The sequence below is a fragment of the Helicoverpa zea genome, chromosome 30, assembly GCF_022581195.2.
Source record: "Helicoverpa zea isolate HzStark_Cry1AcR chromosome 30, ilHelZeax1.1, whole genome shotgun sequence".
Taxonomy (NCBI): Eukaryota; Metazoa; Arthropoda; class Insecta; order Lepidoptera; family Noctuidae; genus Helicoverpa; species Helicoverpa zea.
Window position 1 is genome coordinate 3402225 of NC_061481.1, and position 25410 is coordinate 3427634.

At 38.1% G+C, this 25410-nt stretch overlaps 2 protein-coding genes across 2 annotated transcripts in view; one reads left to right on the top strand and one right to left on the bottom strand.

The window, feature by feature from the left end:
* The window catches only part of LOC124644448, a 60806-nt gene extending 42800 nt beyond the window's left edge, over nucleotides 1-18006 (bottom strand). The window contains exons 1-2 of the mRNA XM_047183802.1: nucleotides 17760-18006; nucleotides 925-1304 (exon numbers count right to left, since the gene is read on the bottom strand). Coding sequence (XP_047039758.1) covers nucleotides 925-1269 — 345 coding nt within the window. The 5' untranslated portion in view covers nucleotides 1270-1304; nucleotides 17760-18006. The remainder of the gene's footprint in view (nucleotides 1-924; nucleotides 1305-17759) is intronic.
* The window catches only part of LOC124644447, a 109992-nt gene that overhangs the window by 44615 nt on the left and 39967 nt on the right, over nucleotides 1-25410 (top strand). The window lies entirely within an intron of this gene.

Below are 25410 nucleotides of genomic sequence, written 5' to 3' on the forward strand. Positions count from 1 at the left end.
AGGTTTTCAGGTTTCATTCCTAGCTAAAACATGGAGTAAATGTTGTGGTGGTCGAGTGGTTAAAGCGCCAGCGTATCAAATATGAGTGCGCGGGTTCGATTATTATAGGTCAGACAAGTACCAATGTAACTTTTCTCTGTTATCTTGGATAGCAATATTTGAGAAGTTGAAGGAGAATAACTTGAGAAAACTAGGACGAGAAATCGCCAATCCAATGTGAGCAAGCGTGGTATATAACGCTTATTCCTTCTCTGAGAAGCGGCCTGTACCCTGCGCTGATACAGTGAAAAGGCTGATGATGATGAATGAAGTCAATGAAGGTCCCGTCATGATTTATAAGTAACTCCTAACTTGATAAGATAAAACATATCCACTACAAGTTTGAATGAATTCACACACGTAAATGGTATGAATGATTCGACCATTCAGACCAGACTTAATAACATTGTCGATGTTATGAAATCAGACTTAATGATCTGTTAGATTTACAACGCTTTTACACTAATAGATTTTTGTTGCGCATATAGGCTCCTCTTCTATGCGACAGAAACTTGTCACGTGATTTCAGGTATCTTCGTTTGTACCAGTAGTTGTCAATTGTTTTAGGGAAGATTTGTAACTGACGGAAAATGCGTCAAGCGTATCATAAATGTATGATCGACCAACGCATCATCGGTTAGGTGTGAATGATTGAATATTTTATCGTATATTTGTCTGTTTCAGCGTTACGCGACCGATGATACGCATACATATTCCTTCAGATATGAATCTTATACTACCCGTACGAAACGAGCGATGACGTAGGGGATATAGAATATAGGTTTACCTACACCAATCTCTACTAGAAAAGTTCCCACAAAGATCTACAAGAATGAAAACTTCCCATCAAATCCTAGACTCAATGACCTAATTGTTTACAATTACCTTGGTAGACGTATCAATATTATTACTCAAATTAGAATGGAGGTTCCTCTCTGAATCGTCCAAGACATTGTTTAAACTACTAGCTGTAACATCAACATTCGATTCTTCTGTAGCGGTTTCTATACTTTCAGGGTCTGCGTTCTTCGTGTCCCCATCTCCATCTTCATCAGTGACGATGAATTCTGTAGTAGTTTTATATTCTTCTTCGTCTACTGGTACTGTGGTGTCTTCTTGTATTTCTTCGCTGTCCTTGTTGACTGGTTTTATTTCGTCTGATGTTATGTCTTGAGTTTGTGCGATTATGATGTTTGTTAGTATGAGTAGGATAAGCGTTTTCGGCGCCATCTTTGGTTTTTATGGCATTCTTTGGTGGAGGGTGTCTGTGAACAAAATTGGTTTATGTTAGATTCGTAATAACACTTCTAGTTCACCACGACCCTAAGTTAGACGGGTAGTGAACGTCCGCCGTTGTACATTATGCAAAAAGTAAATAAATACGTACGTATTTGCTGTTTTGAAATGTGTCACTGTAAGTTTTTCTAGGTGACCTATGTAAGGTTAAAAGTGCTAATCCCTAACGATTGACATAGTTTTTAAGTGATGGAATAATATCTTTTTTATTTCATATTTTGTGTGTTATAGTTGTAGCTACTTGCTAAATAAAATGTCGGTTTCTAAGAATTTTCCAACAGTTTAACTGCTCAAATTCATGGCTGTTTACATTTTTTATTGCAGTTTTGAATTAATCATGCACCGCAAATAATATAAACTATAATTACGTAGTTTTTTGCAACGCGTTGACAATAATTACTGGGCATAAATATGTTTAAGTAATATTGTAGGCTGATAAAGCTACATATCTACCTGTAGAATATTGCATTTTATAAGTAATGGTTCTTCAAACCAAACAGAGAGACATGTGTTGCTGGGGAATTTGTTGCGCCACTTCTTCTCAGCAATAGCACATAGGAAGTGGTGAAGAGTGGACGTTTTGGGGGCTGTTTTTGTGTATTTATTTTTGACGTTCAACAAGTGCTGGTTTTCAGCCTAGTTTTGATTAAATGATTTTGATTTATTACGCCCAACGCGTTCAGATTTATAATGGCGTCCACGGCCGATTTCGACCATGGCGGCTGTTCTCGCTTAAGGAGATCAGCCAGCTGCGCAGGACATATTATAGTGCACGAGCATTTGCGCAGACACAGGTGCACTCCCTATTCCTTCACTCTCATAACCCGATGGGACGACAATCCGACACCACCGGAAAGAGATCAGGCGCAGGACCGACATTTACGTGCTCTCCGATGCACGGGTGAATCAATCACCAACTTCCAGACTATGGGCTGCTTTGTGAAAGTTTTTTCGCACACAGTGATTTCGAACCCGAGACCTCGAGCTCAGCAGCCGCGCTTGCGACCACTAGACCAACGAGATTTAATAGATATGCGTTCGCCATAACGTTGTCTATAATATTACGTGTTTTGTTATGACTAACCCAAGCCATATAATTGCTTGTAATGCTACTAATCACACACCTTACAGCAATAAAATATTTAATCTGTGTCACTGTGGTTTAGATAGATCATTATGTAAGTAATTATTGGCAAAGAAATAAAGCAATGTTAAAGTTGTATATATAAAGCTTGTGCACTATAATATGGCCTGCGCAGCTGGCTGATCTCCTTACGTGTGTCGGCGGTGCGCGTTATGCCACGCGCTCCTCAAAGAGATGTCAGCAACCCCAGCGGGGCTCAGTAGAGCCAAGGCCTACCGGGGCTGCGGAATTGTTCGAAAGAGTTACGACGACCTACGACGGAACACGATGGTTTTTAGTCAGTACAGCCGCCGCAGTCGATAATCGGCTAGGAGAACATCGGTATTTTGTTACTTGAAGAGCTTTCATAGATCTTGTGAAAGCTGTAATTGGTGAATTTCCCTAAATGTCAGTACTAGCGGTTAAAACTACTGACTTCTTCTTAAGGCTTGTGTCCTTTCTCAGACTGTAGCTAGACATCTTTCTGATTCATACAAATATAATTTTTCCTCGTTTTCAGGGTAACAAACTCATTGAGGGTGCATTGACATTACTGTTTTCTTTAACCCTGGTAATTTCTTACCACTTCACCTTATCCTTATTTATGTCTTTTGGTACTTCCTCAATTTCGTCCCTTACGTCAATTATGTTATTATCAAACTCTTTTGGACATTAAAATTAGCTGTAGCATTACAAAAACTATAAGGTAGGTTTTCCACCGGAGCTTTGCGATGCTACGTAAATGTTATTTGTGACCGTTTCCACTAATGCTAAGCTATGGTACGAGTAAGATGTGTAGCTTGAGTACGCAATATAAAAACACTTGCTTCTCTCGCGGTTTCGAGCTGTCCCGAGGCATTTTCTTCCCCTCATATACAAGGTGTTGATTTGCATTTGTGCCATAGTTCAGGAGGAGGACATACAATACGTAAATAATCGATTGGAAATACAGTAGATGGGAAATAACTAATATGCACTGCTTTTTTTGTCATTGTAATGTCGTGGTATTTCAGAAGTAATCCAATTTTATGAATGAAATTTATGAGTGATCGTTGCGTATGCTCTGTGTTTGCGTTTGTGTGAGGGTGCACGGTTTTAAGGCCAGTAACATACGCGCCAAGTTTAAATAAGGCTAGATGACATTTACGGAACTCCGAAAAAAAAATTAAAGAAAAAAAATTACGTACCCATTTTTTTATTGATTTGGGTCGAGAATCATTAGCATAATTGCCTCTTTAAATATGGCACGGATGCAAATCAACAGCTTGTAGATAAAACTTGTGTTTGCAATATTATTCTGATATACATATAACAAACATACACCCTCAAAATTTTCGTGTTTGTTATATTAGTGGGATAGCTTAGTAGAATCCGTTTTCACCAGTGCTATGCTGCCGTCATAACTAAGAATGCAGTAATCGCAAAATGGCGGTTACGAGATAAACGGGAAAAACATTTCGTATCATCAGAGCAAGATGTTCATATTTTATTGGTCATATACTTCGAGTGAATTTTTTTATGAAAATATTTTTATTTTCATGTACATGAACCTATTGGGATACCATCTCTGGAAAAAAGTGAACATCTCAAAAATGTCGATTACTGCATTCTTTGTTATCACGGCAGTATGTTATGTGTATCAATGAATATGATCGATGCATATTAGACGCATACATAGTAACGTAGCTTAGCACACCTTTTTTTAACGACATCAAAAATCATCAAATGACCCTCCCGCTGTGGGTTCGCAGCGGTGAGGGAGTGTCAGACTCTTACTGACTAAAAACCGTCGTGTTCCGTCGTAGGCCTTTTATGTACCAGGGCCGCGGTAACTCGCGCGAATAATCCCGCAGAGCTTAGCTCACCTTCAGTGGAGAACCAGCCTAAATTGTACGATTACATGAAATTACTAATATTTCGGTCTTCATTTCGGCGAGTCAATCATTTGAATTCGAAATTGCTGGTCAAATTATTTTATATTGGATTCGAAGGGTTTACAGACATTTGTGCTGTTTCGATCATTGACCGGACCTGTTGAGGCCTAATTGTGTGCCGCTGTTTCACCTGTGTTCTTAATACTTCTCTTAGTTTTTTAGAGTTAGAATTTACCAACTGTTTCCCGCAGTTTCACCCACATTCCGAGGGAACTACTTCTTGTATATGGATGCAAAGTAGCCTATATGTTATTGTAATATGAAGGCTTTCTAACATATTGGCTGTTTTTCCTGGTTCCATCTGCGTCCCGAGGTTACTACTTACCGCAAGCGGATAAAAAGTAGCCTATATAGGTGCTAAATTTTTGGCGTGAAAGCCCGAAAGATATACAGAATTTCTGCCGATTTTATAATATTTGTGAGGATTATAGGTTCATTGATCTTTAGTAAGTGCTGAATTGTAAATTCAATACATAATGCTTCATTGATGAAGTTTAATTTTAAGCGTACGTTGAGTCTACTGTAGATTATAGTAAAAAAAAACTGACAAATGAGGTATTTATTAACGCCAAAGTTTGTATGTATGAATGGATGTTTCTTCCTCTTTCCCTAAAAAAAACCGAACAAAAATTTTAGTAGCATGAATGGATGTTTGCTCTTCTTTCATGCAAAAACTATCAAAAGGATCATAATAACCTGCCAGAAATATAGCTAACACGTCAGAATAACATCATGTAGGCTACTTTTTATCCACATGCGGGAAGTAGATCCCTCAAAAAGCAGGTGAAACTGCTAACAGACGCTAGTAAATATGTCATGTTGTTCTATTTATTCTAATTGTTCGTATTCGTATTTGTTCTATTTTTTATCCATATGCGGAAAGTAGCTAGTACATATTATTCTCTTACGTCATTCCGTAAAACAGTTCTTAGTAAATGGAACCCCTTGGGGCAATGAGTCACGGCTTATTATGTCAGTATGTGGACCCCTGCTTTTTTTGGGGTACACAAATATTTAGGGGTCCATTTGGGTTGATGTAAACCGTTTGGGAGTGATGACTGGTGATTGTTTTGAAAGAAGTTTTCCACGGTTTCTTATGAATGATCGGGAAATTGATTGAAGAGAAGTTGCCTTCTTGATTTCCTCAACCTATACTAAAGGCAATCCCCTTACTGGTTGTCACACTTTCTGACTTCTACCCTTAACGAGTGCCAAAGTTCACCAGTGCCAGTTACGAGTGACAGCCGAAATTCACCAATTTAAAGTGTACTCCAAAACATAGAGGAAGTCGTCTGACAATTTATTTACTATCATTTATTTTTTGAATGTTGGTTATGTTAGTAGCATATAGAATACTGGCTAATATCCTATAATTGGCGACTGAGTAAGTCCTAGTCATAACCAAAACTGTACTCGTAAGCTTTTTCTATACAGAAGCTGTTGGTAAACCTTTGATAAATATACAAATAAATGACAAGATACATCAATGGTCCAAGCCAAGCATTGCTTTGGTAACTTTATTATCGATCGACCCCGGCTGTTAGCTTATACCGAAAAAAAAAATCTAATACGGAACCATTAAATATTTGAACAAATCGTTACCTGTCGATCTTATTATCTTCGATCTTAATTGCGCACGCGTGGCCGACGGGTTTAGACATTTTTTGTTATTATTATTACTAATTCCTTCTATTCTCTCCGCGTCCTACGGTGAGTTGCACCATTTAACTATAAACGATTATGCGGCCACGGCGGCTGTGCTCATATAAGGAGATCAGCCAGCTGCGCAGGACATATTATACCTAGTGCACAAGCATTTGCGCAGACACAGGTGACATAAAATTGTCGGGTGTCGAAGATTTGCGTCCCGAGAGACTACTTACCCGGATAAAAAATAGTTTATATATATAATTTCTAAGGCCTCAGTTTAACTATAATAATGTACCATGTGTTTATGTGCTTTTACATGAAAGCGCGACCTACGGAAAGAAAGAGTTACTTTGACTCTACCGCGTCTTGAGAGAACTATTTCCTACTTCCCATGCCGGGATAAATAGTAGCCTATGTTCTATATCAGGCTGTACAATATCTGTGTATTTGGTACATATACAACATGTAACGTAATTAACGCACACCCTCAAACACCCCAATTAGAATATTATGTTATAATCATAATACACACACTGAATTTTTAATTTAACATGTATATGCATTGTTATTTACTATATAAATTAGTTATACCAATTCTTGGAGAACTTTTTGGTCATACTACTACGCACGCAAATATCGCGCCGCGCGCCGCTCGACTCGACACAACTTATCGAAACTACGGAAAAAGCCGACAATACACGAAGTCTTATTACTTTGAGTTACGGTCTATTTGAATTTGTTTTGCGTGTACAGGGTTAATATGACAATAATTTCCGAAGTTTTAATTATTGTTGGGACAAAAAATTACCTATATTAAAAATGATATAAATCGATTCAGTAAACGATTCTGAACAAACTAATTTCAGGATGTGCGTTAATTAAGTTACATGTTGTATAGTCTAAGTAGGTTCAGTAGTTGAGGCGTGAAAGCGCGACAGATATACAGAACTACTTTCAGATTCATAATATTAGTAAAGATTCTCTGCCTGAGAATAATCTTGTCATGTTGTTGTTGTTTAGTTGTTTATTATGTACATATTTAATTCACTTACAACTTGATATTGATACAAAACGCGCATAAAAACTAAACCTTGATCTTTGCTTAATTAATCTAAATATCGCTTATGAAATGGATCTTACGTTCACGAACTCTTAAAAGATTTTTAGCAAGCGATAATTACTTTACCGCTGCTTTTGTGGCCCAACACAACTTCTTTAAGCGTTGAAAAAGTCGTGGTGTCAGTAAGTCTGACACCAGTCTAACCAAGGGGTATTGGGTTGCCGGGTAACTGGGTTGAGGAGGTCAGATAGGCAGTCGCTTCTTGTAAAGCACTGGTACTCAGCTGAATCCGGTTAGACTGGAAGCCGACCCCAACATAGTTGGGAAAAGGCTCGAATGATGATGACAACTTCTTTAAGCTATACCCTATAGGGTCCATATTGTCTCTAAACTATAAAATGTACCACCTGTTTAACATGTGGAATGCTAATAAAGAATTGAGTATTGAGTACGCTTAAGTCCGAAGCCTGCCGGGGCTGCGGGATTGTTCGCGCGAGTTACCGCGGCGCTGGTACATAAAGGGCTTAAGAAGGAACATGGTGGGTTTCAGTCAGTACGAGTCTGACACTCCCTCACGCTGCACCCACAGCTAGGAGGGGTCTTTTGATGATTTCCTATCTAAAAAAAAATAGGCCATGTGCGAATCGGACTAAGTACAAGTCGGGATCAAATTTATATGGAAGCATACTTTTAAAGTTTTCATCAATTTTTTGTTAAACTTAGCGACAAAATAATATATGTAATATGTGATCTAAGAACATTTCTAACTGTCTAACTAAAATACAAAAATTTAACAATTTTTATGTTAGTCAAAGTATACCCATCAATAAGATGGGAAATTATCTAATGACCCCGCTGTGGGTGCAACGTGAGGGAGTGTCAGACTCTTACTGACTATAACCCACCATGTTCCTTCCTAGAACCCTTCATGTACCAATGACACGGTAACTCTCTAACAATCCACTTTAAGTATACTTCTGATTCACATGAAAAATAACTGCATTAAATGAATCTAGAGGTATTGCGTAATAAACTCAGGCAAGTGGTCGCATGACAGTTATAAGGTCATCTAAGCAATGTCATAGAAATGCGATCGTGTTTTGTCTAGTATTGGCGCCAAAACCACGTATTATTTCGTAGTTTATACTAGTTCTTAGTTCTTATAGATCTGGCTGGGGTGTTTGTTGTGACAGTTTTTCTTCCCAGCAAAGACATATAGGAAGTGGTGAAGGGTGGGCGTTTTGGTGTGACGCTCGAAAAGTGCTGATTTGTCAGCCTAATTTACATAAACGTTTTTGATTTTGATGTACAAATAATAAATGTACCCTGCGGTTTCACCCGCGTACCGGTAGACCTACTTCCCGCAACTGGGAAAAATAGCCCATGTCCTTTATCAGGCTTCAGATTTATAGTGTACCAATAAAAGCGTGTTCAAAATTCTTTAACATGGCTCAGTAGTTGAAGCGTCTCAGAAAGACAGACAGAGTTACATTCGTTTATAATAAATACATATTAGTAAAGATTGTAAAGATTGTAAAAATGTAAAGTTAACGTGTATGTGGTTAGATCTCTTCATCTATTTCTTATAATTTCTTTTACCATGAGAATTCATTTTACCTTTATTTACATAAGTTATGGCTATATTTTATCCTGATACGAGAAAGACGAGGCCGAAACAGTCAAGTACTAACATAAATAAAGCAGTCTATCAGATAATAACTTCCTATTAATTGATAGTAATATCGATTGCATGATGTAATGTTGAGAAAATCATTACAATACAATCAGTTTTGCGTCAAATCATTAAACGGATTCTATAAATTATAACTAACTAGCTGTAACTCCCGGATTGACTTTCCTTACTAGTGGTCGCAAGCGCGACTGCCATGAACGAGATTTCGGGCTCGATTCCCGGGTCAGGCCGAAATAGCTTTGTGGGTTTCAAAAACTTTCACAAAGCAGCCAGTAGTCTGGAAGTTGGTAATTGATTCATCCGTGTATTGGAGAGCATGTAAATCTCAGTCCTACGTCTGATCTCTCTCCGGTCATGTCGGATTGTCGTCCCATCGCGCTATGAGACTAAAGGAATAGAGTGCACCTGTGCCTGCCCACTACAATATGTCCTGCGCTGAAATTCGAAATATACAAACGTCTCAACTTCAAGTTCTACTTAAAAATCTATTTGTAGCAATAAACGTAAATGATGTTTCAGAAGTCTTTAAAATTGAGTGGAGTTTCAATATTCCGCTGTTAAGTTTAGTATTTAAGATGGTCATTTAGATATTCTGTTAATTATCACATATCTAAAACGTATCTTCAGCGAGTCTTCGTGTAAATAAACATCTATTTAAAGACAGTTTGTATGCGCTTATAATTGCTCGCATCGTTTAGAATCAGCATAACCAGTCCTCGGACCGTCCTACTGACATATTATTCTATGTTTGAGAAGAGCATTCAATACTAATACTGGAGTATAATAATCGCGCTCTCTAAGGAGATCAGCCAGTTGCGCAGGACATATTATAGTGCACAAGCATTTGCTTGGACACAGGTGCACTCTCTATTCCTTCACTCTCATAGTCCGATGGGACGGTAATCCGACACCACCGGAGAGAGATCACAAGCAGGACCGCCTTTAACGTGCTCTTCGATACACGGTATCAATGTTTCACTTAGACTCCAGGCTGCTTTACGAAAGCTTCTTATCATCTACAAAGCGATTACCCGTTCCGGGAATCGAAGCCGTGACCCCCGTACACAGCAGTCGAGCTGTGACTTCTAGACCAACGTGTCAGACGTAAGATAATCGCGCACAAAATATGCATACTTACATATCAAACTGAGAACCTACTTTTATTGAAGTCGATTAAAAATGTAATAAATGCTATTCCTAAACTCATTACTGAACCATCGGTAGTCGAGACCGACTCGTACTCAGCCGGTTTTTTTTCTTAGTATAATTTCATAGCCAGATATATTGCACATCCAAACACCGTGCTACTTGAGACTCAACCACAATGTCAACAAAGTCTTTATGCAATATTTGCCGCCAAAATTCATTGGTAAACTAACCTAAAGATTTAACCGGCCTCTATAACCTTTAACCGTATGTTGCTTAACTCGTTTCGTCATTTAACTTTTACTATTAGGCCCTAACTATCTTGTGATGAGTTCTTTTGTAATTTGCCGCCATCGATACCGATGTGGACGTAATTTGGTTAATGGTCATTAGTTTTTATTATCTGCCTAGCCTTTTCCCAACTATGTTATGTAGGTGATGCAGCTGAGTGCCAGTGTGCCACATGGAACGACTGCCTATCTGACCTCCTCAACCCAGTTACAGGGGCAAAACAATGTGAGACTAACCAATGAGGTAGTTTAACTATGTCAAAAGTCGAAGTCATTATTATTTAGACTGCTCTACATAACAAATTATTGGTTATTTCGAAACTAAACTAACAACCACTAACAAAACGTAATTGTCAAAATAATTGCTTCAGAAAAAACTCTATTATGCAGAGCAATTGAAATTTCGATTTTATTGTTAACAATACATAAATCAGTATTTTTATATATTATGTTGTTAGGCGAACTGCGAAATACTTATATAATATATTTTTAGTGGCTGTTCCCCGCGTTTCTACCCGCGTCCAGATTAAGCGAAATATTGGTACACAAATAGACTACAGCCTAGAGTTCTATCAGACGAGAAGTCTATAAACCTAATAGACAGACATGTGTTGCTGGGGAGTTTGTTGCGCCACTTCTTTCCAGCAACAACACATAGGAAGTGGTGAAGGGTGGGCGTTTTGGGGGTTGTCTCTTGTTTTTGAAGTTTGTGTAGCTGATTTATCAGCCTAATTTGAATAAACGTAGAATTGTTCTTGTATTATAGTTCGCGTCACGTAACTTTGCAATACTGAACTCAACCATTTGACTCTACGCGTTTATTTGTACTGGCATTACTCATCGAGAAGCTTTGCTTATCCAAAGAGTCAACTACTAACTTCATAACAGTCAGAAAAATATGATGAAAACACTTCAAATGGCTGATGGTGGCCCCACACGATGCCAACTTCACAGACTTTTATAGCACTTTGGTATGCACAACAAATCGGTACACACAAAAGTAGTCTGAGCCAATGATAAGTTTGCACAAACATCTTGTCATCATATTTACACTCAGACTACAGATTTTTACCCAAACTTTAAGGTCTTACAGATATTTGTACAAACTTAGTCTACATCGTGTAGACCCACCATATCCCCTGAATTTTAAATTAAATGGCTAACTTCAGAATTGTAATGTCCCAAACTACACGTAAACCCGGGCTTCCCTAACAACATTAACTACGTTTAGAACTATTGCGCTCCCATAAACAAGAGGCAAATAGTAGTTCCAGGAACAGTCGACAGTCGCATACATAATCATGTCCTTGCGAACACATTAGTATGCCAGCCCCGTGTGAAACGAACCAAATGTTGTCAGTACTATCATAAATCTGAGCTTATTTTATGCTGTAGTGGTCTGGGAAAATGGTCCGTTCATATCCTCATTCCTTGGTGTTTTGTTTGTTATCAAGTCTCGGGTTCCATCCTTCATCATTCCAGTTGGTGGTGATACACCTATGCTTCGGAGAGCACGTAAATGTCAGTCCTGCTTGTGATCTCTCTCCGGTGGTGTCGGATTGTCGTTCCATCGCGCTATGAGAATGAAGGAATAGTGAGTGCACCTGTGTCCAAGCAATTGATTGTGCGTCTTAATATGTCCAGTGGCTTTCTGGCTTTTGACTTCCCGTAAAGATTACCAAAGATGTTCAAACGGCAGCCCACAATTGAAAGTGCCTAAGGACTCTGAAAGTGCTGAGCCGAATTCTTTCACTGTAGGAAAGCTACATAAGTAGTCACATAGGCTATATTGTATCCCGGTACAGGCAGTAGTTCCTACAGGACGCGTATGAAACCGGCTAGTCAAAGACAAGCATGAATGTTCTACTGACCTCTACCTATTTGCAATAAGAAGATCTATAATCTATATGTAGTAGCGTCACGATTATCTCGCGTATGTTAATGAAAATCGATAAATCTCAAAATAATTGCTGTTACCACGATAGGTATTGCCGTTAATAATAATAGTTTTGTGTTAATTTTCCTGTTAATACGTTTGAAATGTTATAATCATGTGGTTATTTGAGTCACGATTTGTTTTAAGTTAAACTATGAATTTCTAACTTCTCTTCACTTATCATCTGCCTAGCGTTTTGCCCATATTAGAGTCTTCTTTCTCAGGATCCATGTAGGTTTTTCAAATCAGATTCAATAGTTTTGGCTTTGAAGCCTGACAGAAAGACAGAGTTACTTTCGCGTCTATTATATATGAGGAAGAATAAATTAACAACTTAACTTTTCAACGCAAATATATGCAGGTTTTCATACAGAATGTGTGAATGAGTAAACATTAAAACAAAGATAATAATAAAGATAAGAAGATAAACAAGTTTCTTAAGTTGAGAGAAAGCTGGATTACTTAACAGCCCTTCGGTTATAAAACTACAGAGCCAATAACTTTGATATTATGTAATACACTTAACAATATATTTTGACTTTACACTTTATTGAGAAAAAAATTAATAAACATTATATTTCGAAAGTGTGTACTACACATCATCCTCCGAGCCTTTTTCCCAACTGTGTTGGGATCGACTTCCACTTCCAGTTTTACTGGATGCAGCTGAGTACCAATGCCTTACAAGGAGCGACTGCCTATCTGATCTCCTCAACCTAGTTACCCGGGCAAACCAATTCACCTAGGTAAGACTAGTTGCCAGACTTACTTGCTTCTTACTGCCAAAGATGTTCAAATGACTGCCGGGAGCTACAGTTTATGTAGCTCCCGACTGTCACAAACGAAACGTGCCTTTCGAAACACATGGAATGGAATCTAAAGTAACTAATTAAACCACCTTCCAAGGATCGTAGCGTCATGAAAATTAACAGCTGTATGTAGTTCTGATGACAATACAATAATATGGTACTGTCGAACTGATCTGATGATGGATCCGGAAGATATGAACTGGAACTTCTAGATGGAACATCGTATCATAGCTGCGTTTGGACTTGTAAGAAAAGTACTTTGACTAAGATTATGTTTTTGATTTTTAAATGCCTTTTATTTAGTAAATGGTGCAAGTTTGTGAACAAATTGAATTCGTGAGTAGTCTGGGTAGCTATAGAAAATATTGTATGTCTACAAAAAATACATATAATTGACCACGTACTATTAGGAACCTTGACACAATTTCCTGATAGTGGATTTCGTCATTGCTTTACTTATAATTTAATATTTCAATCTAGTTTTGATTGTTTTTCGCGTAGGTATTTTTAGTTTATTTGCTGTTAAAATTATTAGAACTCTTTAATATTGTAAATATCTCTTGCAAAACGATTTTGATGTTACTGGTCAGTGATCCCTTACTAATATCATGAATGTGAAAACTCTGTCTGTCGCGCTTTTACGCCAAAACTATTGAACCGATTTAAATCGAATTTGGTTCACAGATAGTCCAGAGTCATTGGAAGGACATAAACTTCTTTTTACCCGGCTAATGGGAGCTATTCTTATACTTAGTGTTAGCGGAATTTTGTTCCTCCGCTTACAAAGAAACGACCAGAAACTTTCGTATATATTTCGCTGTCTTAAAGATTTTACGTCTTACATACTCATCATCATCTGCCTAGCCTTTTCTCAATTATGTTGGTGTCAGCTTTCAGTCTAACCGGATGAAGCTGAGTACCAGTGTTTTACAAGGCACGACTACCTATCTGACCTCCTCAACACAGTTACCCGGGCAACCCAATACGTCTTATATGTGTGTGTATGTACCTACTCGTGACTCGTTAATAAGAGTGTAAATAAATATATCTTCTGTCACAACATCAGCAAGGACACACTATAAATAGATATTCATTTATTGATACATTTTCATTCATATTTTCTCGTTAGTAAATACTGCTAACTTCAGACTTGCAAAGTTATTTGATGCGAACTTTGAAACTTTGTATTTTATATATCTGACATCTGTCACGTTCCTAAAAATTGCCGAATCACGTGCTAGAACAAGGATTAAATTAACAAAAATGTATTATTGTGCGTCAATCTGTCAAACATGTCAATGTTATTTATAATCGTAATATATGAGCCATAATACCTTGATTAATTAAGAAGCTTTGAATAATTTGTTTTGACGTAAATGCTCATCATATTGTATACTGGCTTCCGCCAGTGGTTTCACCCGCGTTTCGTGGAAATTATTCCCGTACATGGTCAAATCCACGGCCTATGTAGTGATTTCAAGTCATCATCTGCCTGTGTCTCTAAGATCGTCATTTGTTTAGACCTTTTCTCAACTATGTTGGGGTCGGCTTCCAGTCTTAACCGGACACAGCCGAGTATCAGTGTTTTGCAAGGAGCGACTGCCTATATCTGACCTTCTCAACCCGGGCAACCCAATACCCTTTGGCAAGAATGGTTGCCAGACTTACTGGTTTTTGACGACCTCTATGGCGCAATGGTCACCAAGCCGGACTGCCGAATCTGAGGTCCCGGGTTCGATTCCCGGTTCGGTCGACATTTGTGTGATGAGCACGCTTGTTGGCCGTGGTCTGGGTGTTACAATATATATGTATATGTGTAGCTATATGTAGTTAACAGTTGTGTTAGCACCCATAACACAAGTTAAATTAATAACTTACCATGGGGCTAACCAACCGTGTGTGAAAAGGTGTCTCGACATTATTTGTCCCAACATTATTTACTGGTTTCTGTCTTTTCTTTTCTCAATTCAATCTCTTAGTTTTTAGCCCTATGGGACGGCAATCCGACACCACCGGAGAGAGATTACGCGCAGGACCGCCATTAACGTGCTGCCCGATGCACGGGTGTATCAATCACCAACTTCCAGACTACGGGCTGCCTTGTGAAAATTTCTTAAAACCCACTAAGCAATTTCGACCCGACACGGGAAACAAGTCCGGGACCACGTGTCTAGCAGTCGCGCTATGTAACTACTAAACTATTGAGGTAGTTACAAGAATGTTATTTTCGTAACTTGGATATCTTATAAAAAATATTTTATTTTTAACCACTGTACCTTACTGACCCTTCGTTTATGGAATCTGACACCTAAACCTTAGGTAACTTATTATTTTAATCAATAAAGTATAAAAAGGCATGATATTTTACCCATATCTTCATAATATTATGTCCGTGACTAAAAGGATTGTAGAGGAAAAATACTAAATTAAAGAAAATTAAAAATAAGCTTCCGAAGCGGATATTCGGCTAAGGAATTTATGGGTAATACCTACTAAAGTAATTAAACTAAAAGTCGTGGTGGCCTAGTGGGTAAAGAACCAACCTCTCGAGTATGAAGGTGTGGGTTCGATTCCAGTTTGTATGTACTTTCTGATGACACCAATGGCTAAAAAGATGATAAATGGATAAAAAGATGAAGGAAAACATCTTGAGGAAACCTGGACTATAAAGTCTGAAATCACCAACCCGCATTGAGCAAGCGTGATGACTAATGCTCAATCCTTCTCCGTGTGAGAGGAGGCCGCAGCCCAGCAGTGGGACGATAAAAAGGGTGCAACAGGACCTACTATAAATATGAAAATTACTCTGTCTGCTTTCATGCCAAGACTACCGAACCGTTTTTAATCATGTACACAGATAGTCTAACTAAAGCCTAAGAAACGAGGAAGTTTTCACTTTGATTTGGTTCTTTTTCAGACAAAAATTCTTGAGCTTTACATTAATATGTCGAATATATTTTTCAGCCGGAAATCATCAAATGACCCCTCCCGCTGTGGGTGCAGCGTGAGGGAGTGTCAGACTCGTACTGACTAAAACCCATCATGTTCCTTCTTAAGCCCTTTATGTACCAGGGCCGCGGTAACCCGCGCGATCTATCCCGCAGCCACATAGGCTACCTTTTCCATCAATGACTGTGTTTCGGATGGCACGTTAAACTGTAGGTCCCGGCTGTCATTGAACATCCTTGGCAGTCGTTACGGGTAGTCAGAAGCCTAATCAAGGAGTATTGGGTTGCCCGGGTCACTGGGTTGATGGGGTTAGATAGAGCAGTCGCTCCTTGTAAAGCGCTGGTACTCAGCTACATCCGATTAGACTGGAAGCCGACCCCAACACAGTTGGGAAAAAGGCTCGGAGGATGATGATTGGCTACCTTTTATCCCTGTGCGGGAAGTATTATCCTCAAGGAGACAGGTGGAACCGCAATGTTCTGACACGACCAAATATTTGTCAATTCGTCAATACATGTAGTGTCATCATATTTGTAAATAATATGCATGGGTTTGGAATCAATCTAAATTGTTATTATTATTATTAGTTAAACAATAGCTGTCTTTGTAAACAATTGTTAGTTTGTGTGCCACTAACCTCTGTACTCATAAACTTGAATGAATTTGATGAGAATATTTAGTTATATTGTACACTGTTGTGAGAACTTCCCTTAACCGGACAAAGTATAGCCTAAGTATGTTACTCGGGAATAGTGTCGCTTCACAACATTGAAAAAAATTTTCAAAGCAATTTCGGAGCTTTTAGGGTACAAAAAAACGAAAAAAAAAAAAGTGATTCCTCTTCATAATAATATTATAGACTAGCTGGTTCTCACATTTTCACCCGCGTCCCGGGGGAACTACTGCCCGAACGTAAAAAATAGCCTATGTCCTTTCTCGAGCTTTAGCCTATTTGAGTGCCATGACATCGCTTTAGTTTTTGAGTAAACCCGTATTTGTAATATTAAGTAATGGTGCACTAAGATAGAACGTGTGTTTTAATTGTAAAAGAATTTTCAAAATCTTTTAAATATGTCTGGAGATTATTTCCTACATCCTCACGAACTTTACTGCTCTTTAAAATTAAAACCGTCTTACCACAAAAACTTTTTAACGTCAGCTTAAGACTTGTCTAAAAAAATGTCAAATTATGACGTTGACATATGGTTCATTTTGGAGCCACATTTTTTTTAGACAAGTGTAAAACAGTGGTTAAGGTTTTTGTAGTAAGGCCAATATAGTTTAGCTTATTTCACCTGCCTCTATACTAGTGAGCGAGTTTGATTCCAAGTCAAGCAAGTACCAATGTAACTTTTCTAAGTTTTATACACTTCTAAATATATCTTGGACACCAATGACTGAGTAAAGGTAAAATCGCCAATTTATTCTAAGGAACTCATTCCTTCTCTTTATGAGAAGATGTCTGTGTCCTGTAGCGGGACAATAAAAAGCCTTATGTGCATGAAAATCTGTTTAGTAGTTTTAAAGTTTGTTGTGAATAGACAGACACGGTAAATAATTTGGTTTAATATATGTATGTAGTGAAATTGTAGAGTTATATTTTGACTAAGTTAAGACATTATTAAATTGTTATTACCAGATCAATCGTCTGAGAATACCTAAACATTTTGTTTTGAACTCCTCAAGTCTGAATCTATAATTAAACCTAACCAGGATACGAGACACTGTTTTAAAATATAAAATAAACAACCAAAGAGATTTATTATTACAGATATCTTCGACCAACAAGTAGATAAGGATATCTCAAATAAAAGCAAAACTTGATAAAACTTACGAAAAGCTTAAGTACTCGAAGTTTTACAAACTTCTATTAATACACTACACAAAAAACCACTGTTTATTCACTAAATTTCTAAAAACATTCACTAACACAACACTTTTATTTTAACCTTTAAAAAAATCACGATCGTGTATTTTATTTATTTACGTATATTTATTTTAAAAATTAAATTTGTTGCAAGACGTCCGCTCGTGACGGCCGTCGAAGGCTTACTGTCTACGCGAAGTGATCAAGCGCAGGTGTCTTGTATAATATCAATGAGGGACGGTGTGATGCGTGAGCGCAGTATTTTTTGCTATCTTTCGTCCGGTCCCATTTTTAAGGTTTTTTGGTTTGTTGATTTGTGATATGGTGATAGTTAGTTTTAGTGTGAGTTTGTTTGTTTGGTATTTTTGTGTTTAGTGAAGATTTTAATTATGAGTTGTTTTAGGGATATATCGCGAAGACAATTACAATTACAATGACTTTGAGGACGGTTGGACTTGACAGACATAAAGGGCCTTACTACAAAAACTTTAAACCCTGTTTTACACTTGTCTAATAAAATTTTGGCTGCAAAATGAACCATATGTCAACGTCATAATTTGACATTTTTTTAGACAAGGCATAAACTGACGTTTGAAAGTTTTTGTGGTAAGACGGAAAAGCTTTTAGAAGACTTTATATACATAGATATTTTGTCATAGAAAATTGTATCCTCTGTTTCTAAGTAGGTAGTACCTAATCTGTAGTAAAGTTTTTTTAATGGTAACTATCTGTGGTAATAGTAAAGTTGTAAAGCTTCAGAGCTTATGTATTTGCTTGAGTTGTCTTATCTCACAAACTACTTTAATTATGTTGATACTTATAATAAGTTAGAAATTTAATTCTGCATAAACTTTTATCAAAATTCCATTCTTCTATTTTATTTTTAAACAAAGCATTTTCAAGCAAACCCACACTTTACAACTAGTACAGCTAATCTTAGTGACTGATAATTTTCGACAACCCAATTTCTTGCCCTTTTGGATACTTGGACTTACCCATATTTGTGCAGCTAGTGAAAGTTAGTCATTTTCCATGAATGACAGCGGATGTGTCGGCTATTGTTGGGATGGGCCCTTATCTTATTGGTCTTTTAAGTTGCCTAACAGTATGACTTAAAATTGTAGGTAAGCAAAGTATAAGGCAGTTTAGTAATGTAGGTTGATTTTGGTTTGGTTAAAAAGAAAATTCGCTTTAGATCACTTCCCCGTTCCGCGAAGCTCCACCTGTGTCCAGAGGGAACTACTTCCCGCATGCGGGTAAAAAATAGCCTATGTCCTTTTTTCAAGCTCCTAAAGGCTTTAGAAGTCTAGGCTATCTGTGTACCGTTTTGGCGTGAAAATCGCACAGATAGAGTAACTTACGTATTTATAATATTACTTAGGATTGTAACTTTATATGTTTACAAGAATTTTCATTTTTAAGAAATGTTTCGTTTGCAACGTCATTCTAAAGAATAGGAAAATGTGAATTTCATGTCTTTTGTCACATTCGACAGCAACAACAATAAAACTCATTCATATTTATTTATATATTTATCATTTAAATAGAAACACCTGTTTAAATTATATAAATAATGCAATGAACCATATGCTACGTAAATATAAAATCATTTGGCTGTCTCATCACTGTCTGTATGGCTAAATAAAAATAATAATTTTTCTTCACCAGTCTTACCTATGGGTATTGGGTTGCCTGGGTAACTGGGTTGAGGAGGTCAGGTAGGCAGTCACTCGATATAAAGCAACGGTAACTCAGCTGCATCTAGTTAGACTGGAAGCCGACTCCAACATAGTAGGAGATAGGCTAGGCAGATGATGAGGACAGCAGGACATAGACCCCTTCTTGTACAGAGAAGGAATGAGCGCCAGTCATCACGCTTGGCGGTTTCAGACTTCCAGGCTTCCAGACTAGGCGTACTCAAGATATTTTTCCGTATTCCGTCGTTGATGTCCAAGTTACACTTAAAAAGTTCATACAACATAGGAAAATTACATTGAGTTTTTTCTTCAAACGAACCCGCAGACTTATATTTGAGAGGCTGGTGCTTTAACCACTGGGCCATCACTATTCTTTGTACTTCTTTAACTTTGTTAATTAATTTCAAAAGTGATTCATCAAAATAATATGTGTAATTAAACGTGTTTCTTGCAACATTTTTTATCAACACCTTACCTCTTATCGGACACGAATTTTATATGTATTGTAATATATTATGCGTTTTGTTATGTAACTAAAGATTTCTTATATTACATTACTATGTTGAAAAAATAAAGATTTTCTTGGCTTATGTGACGGTGTCTTGTTTTGACGACCTCGATGGCGCAATGGTCACCATGCCGGACTGCCGAACCTGAGGTCCCGGGTTCGATTCTCGGTTCGGTCGACATGTGTGTGATGAGCATGCTTGTTGGCCGTGGTCTGGGTGTTATGATATGTATTTATAAATATGTATATATGTAGCTGTATGTAGTTTATCAGTTGTGTTAGCACCCATAACACAAGTTAATTAATAACTTACCGTGGGGCTAACCGATCGTGTATAAAAAATATTCCGGCATTATTTATTTATTATTTATGTGTAGTAGTAGTAGTACTAGTACTAGTAGCAGTAGTACTAGTTGTGCTTTCTGGTTTTACCCGCGTTTTGGAAGGCACGTTAAATTGTTGCGTCCCGGCTGTAATTTGAACATCTTGGGCAGTCGTTTCGGAGTTAGGAGCCAGTAAGTCTGACAACTAGTCTTGGTAAGGGGTTTTGGGTTGCCCGGGTAACTGGGTTGAGATAGTCTGATAGGCAGGCATAAGCTACTTGGGCTGCGGGATCGTTCGCGCGAGTTACCGCGGCCCGGGTAAAAGGCCTACGACGGAACACGACGGTTTTTAGTCAGTAAGAGTCTGACACTCCCTCACCGCTGCTAACCCACAGCGGGCGGGGTCATTTGATGATTTTTGACGTCGTTAAAAAAAATGGCATAACCTTCTTACGGGAAGTAATTCTTTCAGGTTGTAGGCGGCGCCGCGGGTTATAGCTAGTTATAACAAAATTATATAAAATCTATAAATAATCTTTGACAATTAATAATAAGCTGCGGTCAATCAGCACAAAAAACGTTTTGGAAATTGGGAAGTACATTCTGTTTAATCGATTTAAAATTATCCTCAAGGTGTTTTCCTTTACCGTTAGTTTGCTGAGTGCAAAAAACCGGCCCAATGCAACAGCAAAAAAAAAACACATTTTTTATTAGCACTCTAAAATATTTATTTCATTCTAAATTTCAGTATTTAGCAGCAACAGATACATAGTCTGTAAACATTTCAACTACCGAACTATCACTGTTCATGTGTTACATGTTGACAGATGGACAGCAACGTCTTAGTAATACGGTCCCGTTTTACCTTTTGGATACAGAGACCTAAAAAACCTCATATCTAATATTAATAACTCGCAAATTTAATAACAGCTAACTTAATAAATCGAAATTTTGACTTTTTTTTTAATAATTTATTTCTTGTCTCGCTTACACATGAAACCATCCGCGCGTACTACAGCAGCTATCTCTTTCACACACCTATCTCTTTCCAAACTGGATCGGTGCACTTATAGTAAACAAAATTCTCTATCTATTCAGTGACAGTATTAAATTGTAAGTTATTCTAAGTAAGGAATTTCTTATAGTATTTGTAATGGAATTTTAGTTTATTAAAAGTTCTCTTAACCAAGTTACAAAAAAGAGGGTTCAAAAGCTACATCATCAACTCTTTAGTCTTTTCCCAACTACGTTGGGGTCGGCTTCCAGTCTAAACGGATGCAGCTGGCTGAGTACCAGTGTTTTTCAAGGACCGACTGCCTATATGATCTCCTCAACCCAGTTACTTTAGCAACCCCGTTGGTAAGACTAGTTGTCAGACTTTCTGGCTTCTGACTACCCGTAACGACTGCCAGAAATGTTCAAATGACGGGACCTACAGTTTATCGTGCTTTCCGAAACACGGAAGAACTAGTTATATTATAACAAGATGGTCACCCATCCACGTACTGTCCGCGCCAAGCGATGCTTAACTTTATGATCGATCTATCCTCGCGGCTTTAAATTGTGTGTCTGGGGAGTTTGTTCCACCATTTCTTCTTCCCAGCAAAAACACATAGGAAGTGGTGAAGAGCGGTCGTTTTGGGGACTGTCTTTTGTTAATTTGACCTTCAAAAGGTGCTGATTTTGACTAGACTTGACCACGAGCTGGGAAACCCTAACATACTGACACAGATTATTCTCACATATAGATTACTATTATAAATAGTTGTTTTTCAAAGCTTCTCCATTAATCACTCGACCGTCAGCAGTCAGTGAGCTTTTGTGCGAGTCAAGTTGAGCGAGTTACTTGCGCCAGTGTACTTGACCGTGTGAATGAGCGAGGTCGGGTAGTTGCTTATGTATAAGAACAAGTATTAGTCGGTAGTTTTTATTTATGTGGGAAATAGTGCAACCTTATTCAAGGGAACTTTGTCATCATCGGTCTAGTCTTTTCCTAACTATGTTGGGGTCGGCTGCCAGTGCCTGTCAGAGCTGCGGGATTGTTCGCGCGAGTTACCGCAACCCTGGTACATAAAAGGCCTACGAAGGAACAGGATGGGTTTTAGTCAGTAAGATTCTGACACTCCCTCACCGCTGCTAACCTACAGCGGGAGGAGTCATTTGATGATTTCCCATAAGGAAAAAAATCCAATCTTAGCGGATGCAGCTGAGTACCAGTGTGCCATAAGGAGCGACTGCAACTTGAACTTTGAAAGCAATTTTAGCATCAGTCTTTTTGATGTCCAACAGGACTCAGGCCTCTTCTCATACAGAGAATAAATGAGCGTTAATCACCACGCTTGCTTAGGGCAATGTCGGACTTAAAAGTTCAAGTTTCCTTTATGTTTTCCTTCACCTTTACTTAGTCATTGGTGTCTATACCTACAAGTATATATAATTAAAAAATTACATAGGTACTTGCTTGATCTGGAATCAAAAGAAACGCTCGTTAAGGAAAATGACAGGCTTCTGTTACGAATAACAGCCATTTACAAAGATTTTTGGTTATACCTAAAATTAGTTTGTGCTCACTTGGTCTATCATCCGAGACGAAAAAGTTTGGTGAGAACGATACCTAACACATATCATCATCTTCCGGGCCTTTTCCCTTCTATGTTGGGGTCGGCTTCCAGTCAAACCGAATGCAGCTGAGTACCATTGTGCCACAAGGAGCGACTGCCTATCTAACCTCCTCAACCCAGTTACCCGGGCAACCGAATACTTCTTGGTAAGACTGGTGTCAGACCTACACTTAACATACAAGACGCTTTTATCCAAAAGCTATATTTCCGTCCAAGGCACTGGTCATTAGTTGAGAAAGTGCGAGGTCATTGACCTGTGTATTACATAGATACTTAGATACGTAATTACTTAGCGTACGCAACTTATGGCATGTACTTACATTTCAAGATTGTGTGATTAACTTGTAGTAGAGGCAACTTGAATGTGTCTCTAAGATAGTCATTTGTCTAGCTTTTTTGTAACTATGTTGGGGTTGGCTTCCAGTCCTGATGCAGCTGAGTACCAGTGTGTTACATGGAGTAACTACCTATCTGATCTGCTCAACCCAGTTGCCTGGGTAACTGGATATCCCTTGGTCTGGTTTTCAGACTTCAGATTTCTTGTAGCGACTCTCAAACGTTTCATTTGGAAATTTGCTCTTGAGACACGAATTTATTTAGTGGTAGTTAGGAGCCAGAAAGTCTTAACAACCAGTCTTATTCAGGCGTGCTAGGTAAGATAAATTATGGTACCCAGCTATATCCAGTTAAGACTGGAAGCCGACCCCAACATAGATTGACCAAGAAGGTAGATCTCCCATCTACAAATCAACCGTGACTAGTGTTGCTTAACCTTCATTGTATTACGTGTTCTTAGCCCATAGGCTTGTTTGTAAGCTACATAAAAAAAAAAACATAATAACATTTGCGGAAATGATCATTATAAATAATTGCGATATATAAGCATATCCGGTGGTCAGATACCTGCTGACATTTTTCATTGATTGCTCATACGTCAGATGATTGAGTTGGAAATAAGTTAAGGTTTATCCAGTTAAAATATATTAACGTGTTCCTTGAGGTTAATTTAAATGCACCCTTATTGCTATACCACTTAAGTTGATTATTGCGATCCTAGGGTCAGTTCAAAATCGCTTTGTGGATGTTAGAAGCTTTCACAAAGCAATCTGGAAATTGGCGGTGTTACACCCTCATACCCGGGAGAGTGTATAAAGCGGGCTTCCCGAATGCTCAGTAGCAGTCGTTGTTACAATTCCAACATCAGAGGCCGTCAGGCGGATTTAAGTAAACTCTGACACTAGGGCTTGTTAGGTGATTAAAACTTGCAGTTCACTCGATTTGAAGAAGAGGCTAATTTTCAAAACAGCTAAATTGACTGAGCAATTTACCCCCAGTTATGAGAGGTATCCCGAAAATAGGCTACATTTTACATAGGTGCAATTAGTACCTATTTGCTCAACGTGAAACCTGCAAGCTACACTGCTAGTCAGAACAACTGATAAAATGTAGATGGGCTAGTTTTTCCAACCTTTCGTGGAAAGCCGTTGTTTCATCATCGACATACCAACGGCTGTTCTCGTAATTTCTTTTCGTAAAACCCCACCTTTGGTAATGCGAAGTACCTATTTATTTTACTAATGATAAAATACTGCCAAGTGCGAGTGTGACTTGTTGGGTTCCGTTCATGGTTTGATAAAACATAGAGTTCGTGAAAGCTAAACAATGTAAAAGATTTCGACGAATTGAGAACCTCGTCCTTTGTGTAAGTCGGTTAAAGATGACCCATCAAATAACCCCATTTACGCATTGCTTGTTTGCGTTTGTGTGGAACCCTACATTTCGGTTTAGAAAAGCTCTCGGTCCAATAGGATTATTTCAATTATTATTTGTAACATTATAGGGCATTTACTTACAATTTTTTTTCTAAATATTTCTTGGACACCAATGACTAATTAAAGGTGAAGGAAAACATCTTGAAGAAACCCGTATGTTTATAGTCTGAAATCGTCAATCATGGATAACACCTTCTCTGTATGAGAAAAGGCCTGTGCCCCGTGGAACAATAAATAGGCTGGTAAATGAATAATGCATGAACCCTAAAACAGTTTCGACAAAAAGTATAGCTATTTAGTAAAACTATTGTGTAACTATCGTATTATATCTTCGAAGCGGTCATTTTAAGGCGTGGTTAGATAATTTATGGCAAAGTACATACATAATATGTAGGTTTTTCTATGTTGCTGTAACATTTGGTAATTGGTATATTACGATAAATACCGTAACGATTAGAATATTTTAGTTAAATGATGAGGTTTAGTAAGGGTTTTGATCCTCAGGGATTGTTGTACCCTTGCTGTTTTAGTAAAAGGCATCCAGGTAGAATTTGGGCTACGGCGACTGTTCTGGAGCCTAGGGTGACTAGCCAGCTGCGCAGAACATATTATAGTGCACGAGCATTTGCTTGGACACAGGTGCACTCACTATTCCTTCACTCTCATAGCGCCATGAAACAACAATCCGATACAACCG